Source organism: Nicotiana attenuata, chromosome 7, assembly GCF_001879085.1.
Source record: "Nicotiana attenuata strain UT chromosome 7, NIATTr2, whole genome shotgun sequence".
In the NCBI taxonomy this organism is placed as follows: Eukaryota; Viridiplantae; Streptophyta; class Magnoliopsida; order Solanales; family Solanaceae; genus Nicotiana; species Nicotiana attenuata.
Window position 1 is genome coordinate 95349376 of NC_031995.1, and position 14301 is coordinate 95363676.

At 37.2% G+C, this 14301-nt stretch overlaps 1 protein-coding gene across 1 annotated transcript; it reads right to left on the reverse strand.

The window, feature by feature from the left end:
- Window positions 1885-6356, reverse strand: LOC109229510 (beta-glucuronosyltransferase GlcAT14C). Its single transcript, XM_019394978.1, has 4 exons — window positions 5653-6356; window positions 4322-4397; window positions 4086-4201; window positions 1885-2525 (listed from the first exon to the last, which is right to left on the reverse strand). Exons 1-4 carry the CDS (start codon window positions 6188-6190, stop codon window positions 2011-2013), a joined length of 1245 nt encoding a protein of 414 aa, XP_019250523.1. The 5' UTR covers window positions 6191-6356; the 3' UTR covers window positions 1885-2010.

The following is a 14301-nucleotide window of genomic DNA, read 5'->3' on the forward strand; positions in this document are numbered from 1 at the left end:
ACCCGAACCAAACCGACATATAAATATATAATTTTTATATATACTTTTAAGATTTTATATAGAAGTTTCTTTAAAAAATGTCTAGAAATATTTGGGATTATCTCGCGGGATATAATATTTAATAGTATATGAAGTACTCCATATTTATTAACCTTAAATAATGGATTGTAAGATCACTTTCTCATTAAGTGTTACTGAAATGCGTCAAATCTCTTTGTTCTTCCATATTCATATCATATGTTAAGATCTATTAAATTACAGTATAATATATTGGAGACTGGAGCACTGGTGCTCCAAACTCCAGTACATTATACTGGACCAATATACTTGCTGGAACTCCAGTATATTATGCTGGAGTTCTAGTGTACTTATGCTGGAACTCCATCATATTACGCTGGAGTTCCAGCATACTATCCTAGAACTCCAGTATAATATGCTGGAGTTCAAGTATACTTATGCTGGAACTCCAGCATAATATACTGGAGTATTTTCCGGGTTTTGAACAGTGTTTTNTTTTAATAGATAATATGCTTGTCAATTTTTTATATTTTGACTAAACATATATTTAGTTTCAAAAATTTAATAAAGTAAGATTGAAATAATATTTAAGTAACAAAAAACCCGAAAAATCCGACAAAACCGAACCAATCCAAACCGATATAGTTGGTTTGGTTTAGTTTTGATAAAAGCCGAACCAACCCGATCCATGTACACCCCTACCTATGATAGCAGTCACGTACAAATCCTTATGGCATAATATTACAAAAGATATTCCTATGTCCCCAAATATTCAGCCACAAGTTTGGTGGGGTGTATAAATGGTAAAAGCAGCTTATTCAAAAGGTATATAAATGTTAAAGTTGTTTATGCAAAAGCCCCATGAGTTTTACATTTGAAACTATTTAATTTCCTTGTAATTCAGACAATTAGCAAATTGTAGATTTTTCTCTCTTTTGGGGGTAGGAAGAATCTAACCAACTCTTGCTTGCAAAAAGTTATATTTTTTTCGGATGACGATTATCTGAGTTGGTTATTTTAGTAGCTTGCGCACACCTAAATTATCCTGAAGTTAAGATTTTTAATTTAAAATTTCAGGACAAAATAAATACTGACTAATTTCTAAATGGGAAACTTATACAAATGTTCCAAATAAATCTCAACTTACCAAACTCTGGCCATTAGTCATAAACATACCAAAACTAGCCAACAAAAATTGAAAAACCAAATAATAGGGTTCTTTCTCTCAAAGAATCACATGCAAAAATCACCTTTCATATTTTTAAGCGTGATTAGCAACATTATATACAAGACGGAAAGGAAATTTCATGGACGGGGTAGCAAATAAGGTGATGAAATACAAAAATCTATACGATATTCCAAAAATCTAAACAAAAAAGGAACTTTTTCAATGGGTATAGTTGAAATTCATTGAAAATATATAGATAAGTCAATATAAAAAATTTGAGGAAGATTGGAGGTGATTTGGACTGGTTTTGTATCAAAATTCGTAATTAAATCGAGTTCAAAAAAGTCTTATGCGGCACATGTATCAAACATGTATCACGCATGTATCACACACACAGGTATACATGGATATACATGTGATACACAAATGATACAGAGTGTGATACACATCATTTTTTTTTCATGTTCAACTTTTACTTCGAATTTTCAATTCAAACCACCTCAAAACTTAACCAAATCATTCCAAAACTGAGATTCAAGCTCCTTAAGTTGTGCCCAATCTATTCTAATAACACCCACTCAAAACAAAGCAAAAATTTAATATTTTTTGCTACAAATAGCTAATTGGCTAATTTGGCTAATATTAGTAATATTTTATCAGTTGGCCATTTTTTGTAATGAGCTACTTATACATGGACATAACTGGTAATTTCCCTTTCTAATAGCATCCCTAAGAATGGCTATCTGTACACTTGCCCATGCTACATAAATGAATGCCTCATACAAAATGAAAAGAGAGATTTTCACGAGGAAGAAAAATATAACTTATTTACATTGTCTAGACCTGAAATTTTCAGTATCAAGGAGCTTTAGTACAAGTTTCTCTAGGCTTCTTGAGCCTGATGATGGTTTGACAGCATCTGGACTTCCATTAACTATACAAGGATCGTTACCTAAAGCAGAACTTCCCATACACCAAGCCCCGGGTGAAAACCGGCCATGAGATCTTCTCAAGATGTCCTTGTCAATTTTATCAAGAACCGGATCATCTGTAGCAAAAGTACGAGCAAAGGGGACACCACTCTGGACCATGTCCTCAAAGTGTTCGAGCGATAAATTTATAGGATACTGCTTTGGGGGATTGTCCCATTTGATGTAATGCAAGTCGTGGTTCACTGTCGTGTTCTGGTAGTCTTTGTGATTGCAGACAATGGTGTGGAAGTAGCCCTCAAGAGAAAACAAGAAATTTGTGTAGTACATCAGAAGAGTGCGCGGGAGATTGTCCCATCCCCAAATACAAAACTCAAGGAATGACCTTGAAAGCATCACCCATTCAGACCCTGGAAATGAACGCAAAACAGTAAATGAATCTATTATAGATAGCAATTAAGAGAAAAAGTTTAAATATCATCTTGAAAGCAATATACTCTGTGCCACAACATCTATATGTGTTTTGCATATGATGGTAACATGTTATGAAATCAACAAGGAAGATGAAGGCTAATTAAATAAGCAAATTTCCAAATAACAAAATGGAACTATCTAGTCCTACCATCCCCCCCCCCCCCCCCCAGGCCCAATCCCGAAAAACGGGGGGAAAAGGGGGGACGGGGGGGGGGAGGTTCGACGTTCAAGTTATCATTGTCCAACATCTGTTATATTTAAACGTTAGATACCGGTAGGAAACATGTGGGAAAAACACTTGAGGAAAAAAGAACTCTTCATCTCCTTCTTCAAAACTGGCCAGACTTAACGGAAAGATGTCCAAAAACGATGGAGCACATTTTTTATTTCATTAGCTCCAAAATGTACGTGTAAAACGGAAAGAAAGTGGGAAACAACAAAACATGAATAGGTTACCATTGAAAATGTTCTTGGTAAAAATACCCACCTTGTTTGGAAACGTAGAGTAATAACATACCACAGACCCACTTGGCTTGGAAAAACAAAGTAAATATCAATAGACCCACTTTGCTTGGAAACACAAATTGGCTGAAAATGGCTTTAAAGAGTGGCAAAAAATGGCAGGTAAAATCCTTACTGTGCCAGATAAATGAAAAATGGTGCTCAACAAAAACACCTTTCTTCCATCAGCTATATAATTTTTGCACTTCTCGGCGACTATTTGGAGTTCTGGGAAATTTTTGAAGAGCGTGCACCAGGCAGCATTTGAGAGTTTTGAGATTGGATGCTGCTGTTAAAAATTTGAAGTATTATGTAATCTATATTTCCTTGCCAGTTAAACATTGATGCACTGCTCTTGTAATGGCCATATATTCTAGATTGTCACTAGAAGAAAATGGCAGAAATACCGTTGTGGAGAGACAGGAAAGTAACTGGAATGAGCTTTATTCAAGAAGAAGAAAGAACGGGAGAAGAATTGATTTGAATATGTGGCTGAAGAAATTGCAGAAGACTTGAATTTGGAAAAAGAAGAGTAAATAGAACAAAAATGATCGGATAATTACTTTTCCAGTGAAGTTTTATATTACCCGGCAAACACTTTGTTGTAGCTTAGCATAACACCATTCCACGCACTTAATTTTGAGTAAGAAGCATGCACTTGCCAGTCAGCATTTCTGTGTCTAATTGGTACACTTCGAGTATAGTTCGAGTGTCCAATAGGTCATATGCTTAGTTTAGATGTCTAAATGAAAATTTGGGACTAGTTTAAGGAGCCGTCTATGTATTTGGCCGAACATATTTTTATCATGTAACTGTGCTATCTACCTTAAGAGACCTTATGAGAAAACTGAGTACTAATCTTTACTTTGTTCTGAGTTCCCTCCTCAAAAATCAACCTACCTATCAGTGAAGTAAAAAGGTAAATGAATCACTAAAACGTAGAACACAAATATATATAGGTGAATCCGGAAAAGGGAGCAAATCTTGAGCAGTACCCATGAACACCTTGAAAGAAGCAGGCATTGATCTTTTCTCCTTAGCCCAGAATACACCAGATTTCTTCATATGATATAAACCAGGATCGATGATAATAGGCCTCACCCTTGAAAACCTAGAAAATCGAAAAGGTAACTCAAAGTTACTTAACAGCAATCATCATAGATAAGATAAGATCTGTTTGTCATCAGAAAAAAGATATTGTAGAAACAAAGTCAAGTGATAGTATGCTCACTCTTTATAACCAATATTACTTGAGTGCTCAAGAAAATTCAGATCCCTAGGCAAGTATGAGAAAATGTGTAGTATATCTAGAACAAACAGAAAAGAGATTAGATGAATAAAGATGATTGTAACAAATGTTGATAACTGGAAGCTGGGAATAGCTAAGAGTTTAACCACATTAGAAAAAGAAAAGGAAATGACCAGATAAAAAACTGATTGAAAGTTAGTGGCTTTCGGGTTTCTTCACTAAATAATTAAAGGCGAAATAGAACAGAATCAATTACAGTGGAAATGAGACAGACTCAAAAATGTAGCATACAAGTAAAAACGAGATGTAATACTTTTGTATCTATTTGATAAGACAACCTATTCTGCTGTTTACAAAGAACTAATTACTGTTAATCGATAGTATAACATTCCTTATATACACCATACTTAAGACCAGAACCTCGAATTTACAAAGCTTTAGCAGAAGCTATAATCAATTGTTTTAGCGTATAAACTACATATCCTTCGAAAGACCTCACTGTGGTGATAATGAGATTCTCATAAGTCATAACTGTAACTTATTAGGAATAATCAACTGAAAAGACTATATAAACTTGTGATATAGATTTTTAAAGACCTTTCAATTACAAGGTGCAAATATTCAAGTAATTAACTTAATAAAATTACTCCTCTCCCATGTACCAAACAAAAAGGGAAAGGAAAAAAAACAATTAGAAAAATGATAATACTACTTCTAGCTTAGAATAGAGTATTAAGGGCAGCCTGGTGCACAATGTATTCTACATTCCTGCAGGGTCCGGTGAAGGGCCGCACCCAAGGGGTGTGATGTAGACAGTCTAACCTAATGCAAGCATTAGTGGCTGCTTCCACGGCTCGAACCAGTGACCTATAGGTCGTTGCTTCAAGGCTTCCCTTCTAGCTTAAAATAGAGTAACTTATTAAAACGTAAGCAAGCTATTTCCAGCTACTCAACTTCTCCTTACTCCCACCTTCACCATATAAAGACTACACTTGCTATCAAATTCAAACAACAAATTAGGGTGAGCCAATCAATTTAAAATTTGTGTGCACACGCTGCTGAGGAGCAGCATTTGGATCAAATTCATTATCATCAGCGCAAATTCAAGATTTTAAGTCAGTTGGTTCAGAGTATCACTACATCCATTACTCCTTCATGACAATAAGTGCGATAAGTACAAATATCCACATTTCAAAATATTTCAACTGCATAGACAATTCAAGCCAAATATAAATGGTGCACATCAAACAAATCACATCCACTGATTATCATTTGTACAAATAAATAAAGGAAATGTTAATCAAAGTACTAACCATCTTGGGTCAAAAGGGGATAATCAGATGCACTAAGATTAATAAACCAATCCCAATTCTTGGGCAGCTTCAAGAGAATAGCAATAGCACGTAATGTGGAAGCCAACATAGTAGGCCCTTTATAAGTAACAAGATCTGATTTACCAACAACCTTAACATTCCCAAACTCCCTAATTACAACCTCTGACTTAACATACTTAGCCAACTCCAATCTCTCACTGTCTGAAGCCTCCAAATCAAGATGCAACAAATAATAATTCCTAGGATGATACACTGCCTGAAGCAGCCGTTTTATCCTAACGCCGTCGTTTTTGGTGCCTGAAATTAAGTAAGCTAATCGAGGCAGCTCAGGCAAGATTTCAGCTTTTGCACTAAAAAGATTCGATTTTGAAAGTGGGGTTGAAGATTTAGGCCTAATTGAGGAACTGGGGTTGGAAAAAATTAGTGTAAAAAGAAGTATTAGAGCCAAGATTATGACTACAACAATGGGTGTTGACCATTTCTTATGGTGGAAGAATCTAATGTGACTTCTTTTCATTGGTGAAACAAAATTATAATTGGGTGTCTGGATTTTCTGGTAGTAGAGGGGAAGATTTGTGTAAGCTTAGATTCAAAGAAGTTGAAGGGAAAAATGTAGGTGTGAGGTTAGAGTTGGAGGTTGGAGTCGGATTTGCTCAGGGGAGTACACGTTGGGGGTGTGGGGATTTGGGGGGGGGGGGGCGGGGAGAGAAAAGTGACTTGTTAACTCTCGCCAATATCTAATTAAAGAATTTGTGTACTAATTAACTTCTTCTTCTTTCTTTCTTTTTTTTTTTCCAGCTTAGACTGTGATTAATTTTTATACCAAATAAATCTGTCTTACTTTTTGGATGTGTGTTAGTAGGGGAACATTTTCTCTCAATTTTTTTTATATTTAATTGGTTAAATCTATTTTTTAGAAAAAATAAATTCCTTAAAAATCAAAAAAATTACTTATAAATCATAAATTGGGATGTGATCGGCTCTGATACCGGAATAAGGAAATAGACTTTAGATCTAATTCAATCGTAAAAGCTAGCTCAAACGTAAAGATTGCTCAAGATCATGTATAAAGACCAATAATAACCTTCTCAATCGATGTGGGAGCTTAAGACATACCCTACCATTAGCAAATCATTTCGTATTTGTCCTTGCGATTAATAGAACTCCAACATAAAATAGACGGACTCTATGTATCAAATTTTACCCCTTAATTTTTTATTTAGCGTAAAATTATCTTCAAGTTGGAGTTCATTTAGGATTCAAAAATAAATAATGATGGGTCCATCTCTTGCCCATGTGAAAGGAAGACAACTTCATTTGGCTTTGAAATATCAAGCCAACCAAGTGCACAGTAAGGAAGATTTTTTCGGCAGATCTTCCTTTAGTTTCACAAAGCAGTGTTTGACTTGTGCTACCAACATGATACCACTGATGACATCAATGACGCAAATCATAGGCACTATAAATAGGTGCATTTGCTATCGGTTGTAAGACACACTAAACAGAGAGAAAGAAAGCAATTCACATAGTAAGAAGTAAAATACTTTGTGAGGAAAAATATAGAGAGTTTGAGCGGTATTGTGGTAAGGTAAAAAAAATCAAAAGAAGGTTATTTCTTTTCAGTGTGTTACCACAATTTGTAAAATCATTGCTATACTGAAATCAGTTGCTCCTCTTAGGCCGTAGTTTTTCAGTTATTCAGAAGGGTTACTACGCAAAAATCTCAGTGTCCTTGTTTCTCTTATTATTACCGTTGGTTATTGTATTTTAGTAATTCGCATTTATTACAATCGTATATCATGAATATTATTTTTATGGATATTATTTCTCCAACAATTGATATTAGATCAAGGTTCTGCTTATTTACAGAAATATTATTTACGATCAATTTTACTTTGTGACAAAAAAAATATCAGGAGTAAAATATAAAGTTACAAGATTCAATGGTGATGACGGTTTCTCCAATGGCAAAGAAAGATAAAAGACCTACTCATCAAACAATGGTTAGACATTTCCCTAGATGGAAAAGAGGCAAAATCCAAAACCATAAAAGCCGAGGATTAGATAGACATGGATAAGAAGGCGGCTAGTGCAACCAGACTGCACTTGTCAGAGAAGTACTCAATAATGCCGGATACGAAAATAGTGCATGTGGTATTTGGAAAAGACTAGAAAGTCTATACATGTCCAAATTCTTAACAAATAAGTTATTTTTTTAGAAAGCAACTTTATGCCATTCATATGAGTGAAGGTACAAATTTCTTGTCCCGTTCAAATATGTTTAATGGATTAGTCATGTAGCTGAAAAAACTCGGAAAAACAATCATTGAAGTAGATAAGGCTATCTTGCTTCTAAAACTGTTGTCATCTTCCTATGATAATTTGGCAACAACCATCCTGCGTGGTAGAGATACCATCGAGTTAAAAAAGGTCTCATATCAGCCATCCTACTCAATGATAAGATGAGGAAGAAAAGCCCGAAAATCAGGGGCAAACTTTTATCATAGAAAATAGGTGAAGAAGTTTTAACAGAGCATCGAGTATTCGTGATAAATTCAAAGCTCGTGAAAAGTCGAGGAATCGGTCAAAAGGTAAAATTTTGCTACAGTTGCGGTCAACCCGGTCACTTCGAAAGAGATAACACAACGAAAGGTCGAGGCGAGAGTAGTGGCCAGAAGAATGATGACAACACAGTTGATGTAGTACACAAGATGATTTGGTAGTTCTCTTCGTGCACGAGGAGCAGGAATGCATACACTTGGCAAGTCAAGAGTCAGAATGAATGGTTGACACAACATCTTACCATGCCACACCGGTAAGAGAATTCTTCTGTAGGTACAAAGTATGAGACTTTGAAATGGTCAAGATGGAAAATTCTAGTCACTCAAAGATTGTGGGAATTGGTGATATTTGTATCAAGATAGATAAATATCGGATGCACGCTAGTTGTAAAAGATGTGCATCACGAACCAGATTTGCAGATGAATTTAATTTCAAAGATCGCTCTAGATCGAGACGGGTATGAGTATCTCTTTGCCGATAGGAAATGGAGACTCACCAAAGGATCATTGGTGATTGCTAAAGGAGTTTCTCACTACACGTTGTATAAGACAAACCGCTGAGATATGTTGTAACGACCCGGCCAGTCATTTTTGGGCTCTAGCGCATCATTCAGCGGTTTGAGGCCTTGAGTAGCTTCACTTCAGGTATTATGACTTGCACGTATGGTCGGAATTAAATTTCGGGAAGTTCGGAGTTGATTCAAATGGAAAATTCTCATTTCAGAAGCTTTAAGTTGGAAGAGTTGACTAAGGTTTGGCTTTTGAGTAAACAGCCTCGGAATCGGGATTTGAAGGTGCCAATAGGTTTGTATGATGATTGTGGAATTGGGTATGCCCGGATCATATTTTTGATGACCCGGGAGCACTACGACGGTGGAAAGTTGGCATTTTGGAAGAATTTCATGAATTTGGGTTGAAGTGTATTTTAATGTTATCGATGTCCGTTTGGGATAAAATGCACGATTTTGAATGAGAGAAAGAAGTGAGGAATCCTCTTTTCGACTCTGACTCTCCCACTCCAGTCGTTGCTTTTCTTTCTGTTACTTCGGATTTCGAGCCCAGGAATAGCTCTGTATGATGATTCTTTTCTTAGGAGCGCGTCCAGATGTGGATTTGGAGGTCCGTAGGTCATTTCGGGGTCGTTTGGCGAAAGTTGGAAGTTGAAGGTTTTTGGAAGTTTGACTGGGAGTGGACTTTTTGATATAGGGGTCGGATTCCGATCCAGGAAGTGGGAGTAGGTCCGTTATATCAATTATGACTTGTGTGCAAAATTTGAGGTTAATCGGAATTGATTTGATAGGTTTCGGCATCAAATATAGAAGTTGGACTTTCATAGTGTCATTAGGTTTTAATTGGGGTGTGATTCGTGTTTTAGCTTTGTTTGATGTGATTTGAGGCCTCGACTTAGTCAGTGATATATTTTTAGACTTTTTAGTATATTCGGACAGAGTCCCGAGGGGCTCGAGTGAGTTTCGGGGTGCTTTCGGACCATTTATAGGCCATTTTTAGCTGTTGATTTTTGGCTACAGCAGTGTGCTATGCGATCGCGATGAGTAAAATGGGAGAAATTGGCCAGTGATTCGCGATTGCGGAAGACCTTTCGCGATCGCGTAGAGGAAATTTTTGCTGTACTGACTCACCTTTCGCGATCGCGTAGAGGAAATTTTCTGCTGCAATGACCCGACTTTGGAAGCTTATATCTCACAATCTATAAAGAATTTGGAGAGGATCCAAAAATGAAAGTTATAGCCCTTTATGCCTAATTTTCATAAAATCAAACCACTTGGTATTTGGAGTTGTGTACAAAAATTTTTGATTGGTACACTACAGGCTGTCCGGGAAGATGTTTGGAAATCGCGAAAAAGAAATTTTTGCACAGGGGTGACTTTGGTAGCTTATATCTCGAAATATATAAGGAATTGGGAGATGACGAAAACATGAAAGTTGTAGATCTTGGTGTCTAGTCCTTAGAAAGTTAAATAACTTGTTATTAAGAGTTTTGTAAGATAAGTTATAACCATTACACTAGAGGCTATTGGGGAAAGTTGAAGAAAGCTGTTGGAAAACTTTGTTCTTCGCGATCGCAGGAGAATAGCCGCGATATCATAGAGTAAAAAGATGCTGGAAAAATTTTGTTCTTCGCGATCGCGGGAGTTTGGTCATGATCGCATAGGGTAAATGACTTGGCAACAGATTTAAGTTCTGAAAATGGGACTTCGTCCCATTTTCCATTTTTAACAATTTGGAGCTCGGCGAAATGGCAATTTTTGAGATTTTCAAGGGAAAATATTGGGGTAAGTGTTCCTTATACTATATTGATTAGATTTCATGATTTCATACTTAATTACATCATGAATCCATGAATTAATGATAGAAAAATCAAATTTTTATAAAATCTTCCAAACATGTAAAATGAAGATTTGAAAGGCAATCTGATGTCGGAATTTGATAATTTTTGTATGGTTGAACTCGTCTCGAAATGGGTGTTTGGATTTCATGAGTTCTTTTGAGATTCGAGATGCGGGCCCCACTATTGAATTTTGAGATGAATTTCGGATTTTTATTCTGAAGATTAGTAATTTCATATGGAATTGATTCCTACAATTCGTGTTGAATATATTGAATTGTTTGTGACTAGATTTGAAGCTTTCGCACACCAATTTGCGAGGCAAAGGTTTATTGGAATCTTGAATTTGGTTGCGAAGCGAGATAAGTCTCCTGTCTAACTCTGGTGATAATTATTGTTATGTGCAACTAGTTGTGGGTGCTACGTACGCACGAGGTGATGACGGTTTGTACGTAGCTAAAGCATATTTATGTCCAGGTAGACTTTAGATTTTATCATGCAATATTTGAATTACTTGAACTTTTTCTGTTAGCTTAATTAATTGAAAATATAATTGAAATAGATTTAGAAATAAAAGTATCAGGACAAGCTTTATCACATTGAGTTGTTGCCAAGATATTCGATAAATGCAAAGGGGTGTATTATTTATTGTGCTCATGTACCGTATTGTAAACATGTATCTTGTGATTCAGAAACTTTCTTTCTTTCTTGTGGAGCGTGCCGAACACCTCGGAAGTATATAGATGCATCTATGATTCGTGTCGCTCGATCCTCGGCAGTGTACACATTATTCTGGATCTGGTCGAATGACCTTGGCAGAATCGTTCGCAATATCGCTAGTAGTCCGAATATTCACGAGATAAACCTTCCACTGATGCCCGGCACTTTATGCTATTTTTTACTTAATTGGTATTGACACTTGGCATATTTCTGAGATATTAAGGCAGGATACATGATTGATAAATTTATGCTTTGAAGGAAATAATTGGAAGATCATGTAACTTACAGATTTACCCTATCTTTGTCGTATGCTTCATATCTGCTTATGTTTTATTATATCACTATACTGGACCTATAGTAAGTGTCGATGTCGACCCCCTCATAACTACTTCTCCGAGGTTACGCTAGATACTTACTGGGCACGCATTGATTTACGTACTCATGCTGCACTTCTGCACCAAATGTGCAGGATCTGACAGGTCATTTGGTGGTCATCTTGGCGCGTAGGCGCACCGGCTGAGGAGACTTTATGTGAGTTGCACTCCAGGCTACACACCGCAGTCCATCGAGTCTCCATTGCATTGTCTATTTTTATTCTGTCTTATTACATTCGGGACGGATGATGTATATTTATTGTATTCCTTAGAAAAATTTCCATGCACTTGTGACACTAGGTTTCTAATAGAGGTTTGGTATGATGGTTCATGGAATGTTTATTATTTCGCCCTGTAAATTCTATTTGGTACTATTTAATTAATGGAAATTGTGATTTCAAAGTAATAAAATAAGTAATTACACTGATAAATCATGTTGGCTTGCCTGACGACAGCGTTAAGTGCTATCACGATTTATTATAGATTTTGGGTTGTGACAGCTTGGAATCAGAGCATTAGGTTCACTTGGGTCTCACGAGTCATGAGCAAGTCTAGTAGAGTCTTGCGGATCGGTACATTTGTACTTATCTTTGAGAGGCTACAGGGCTGTTAGGAGCACTTCCCTTCTTGATTCCTCATCGTACGATTTGATTCCTTTGAGGCTTATGCTTCTATTCCTTTCCTACTCATTCTTATATGATGTTGAGCGCTCGTGTCAATTGAGCATCGAGGAATTGCAGTGGTACTACAGACGTGGGGCATGATGTTTCTCCCTACACATTAGAGCAAGTTATAATCATCTTCTTGCGGAAGGATGTTTCTTCATTTCAGCTCAGTAGCTGTATCTCTGATGTTTTTTAGGCTATGCACAAGTTGATATGATGTTCATGAGTTATTATCTCACGGTATTGATGTAATGGTGGGGTGCTCATTTATGTGCCGAGGCAGTGAAAGACTTGAAAGTATGTTCTACCTCAGTGCATGATTAAGAGGTTCAGCATTTAGTCCCAGTGGAGGAAAGGCAAACAGACTATAGATGTCCAGGTTTGGTTGATGAAGTGACAAGACTTAGTTTTTTCGGACGTGGTAGAATTCTCAATTGTGATGTAGTGTCGTTGTCTTTGTTGAATGCATTAAAGTTCGCCGGTGTTATGGTTTTCTTCGATTTGCCTTTGGGGCGGGGCATTGTGAAATGGTGGTTGAGAAGCGGCTGTCAGAGGTAGTGGTGTATAGCAGTTTCAAGATCGAATCGGTGTTTCTAATGTTGATCAATCGAGAAAAATGATCTTCTAAGAGGTTTAGAGTTGGTAGAAATTTATTAGTTCGGGTGCTACAGAGATAGATTTTGATTTGAGGCAGCATTTTTTGTAGCGAAGGATGAGGAAGGATATGGTGGGAAGTGTCTCACAGTGGTTGAATTACTAGTAGGTCAAGTATGAAAAGCACAGGTCGAGTAGTTACTTAAAGAAGATGATTTAACCGAAGTGGGAGTAGCAGCGCAGCAATTAGATTCTGTGGTAGGAAGCCACTTGCTTAAAGAAAGTTTAGAGCAATTTGGGAATCATGGCGGAAAAGTGACTAGGTCCGGGTTGTATTTGGGATGGTGGCAACTATACTGAGGAACATTGAATATGGCAGAAAGGAGTTTGCTTGAAATGAAGGGGAATGCGATGTGACCTCAAGTGTGGAATATATTGTCGGATTTTCAGTTGATGTCAATGGGGAAGGATCAGACTTGTACAGCTGGGGAACGGGCAAGGGCCCAGGAAGGTCTTACTGACTTCGTGGTAGTTATACCTAGTGCAGCGTCGTTGGGAGGTGTCGTCAAGGGATACCACATGAGGGTTATCTCCTGTGAACAGGTTAGCGGTCGAGTATGTGATCGTGGCCGATAATTCAGAATGTTTCATAAAAAGCTTAGCAAGGACTTAGGGAAATTTGGTGGGTTGACAGTGTGAGATCATGGTAATTAAGATGGAGGAATCTTGGTGGGTTCCAGGGTTATGTAATTGTAGCTTCAAGCTAAGTGGGGGAGCCCCACAATTTACGATTGGATCGTGTGGTTGTCTGCTTGTGCAGTTTCGGGTTATCGGTGTATTGGTAGGTTATTATGACTAAGGACAGAAAACATCAGTGGTAATTCGAGTAAAGGATTTGAGGAATGCGTGCTATATTTGACCCTTATCGATTCATGTTCATATTTTGGGAAGACTTAGAGTTTATGCTTCTTGTGGGTGTAATGTACAAGGAAAAGAATTCAGTCGGGTGCTTCTTTGATAGGGTGTTCACATGCTAGCAGAGCACTAGAGTTAGGCTTATATTTGGAACCAGGATGACTCTCAACAGTGGTCCTAGTGGATTCAAGAATTTAAGTGAAGTGCCTAAGGACTTGGGATGTTCTATGTTATCATTGGGTATGCAGTGTAGTATTGGAGGAAAAGAAGAAATAGCTTCGGACTCGCGGAAGGTCTTGCAGAATGGGTGTACCAGTTGGAGACGCTATTGTGCGCGTAAGGAGAATATGAGATGATTCATGAGTAATGAGACGATGTGGTCTCATGAGGCGGGTCACTCGGTACGAGTGCGGATTTGGTTCGTTACGTTTGAATGGAGCTATTATTATTTC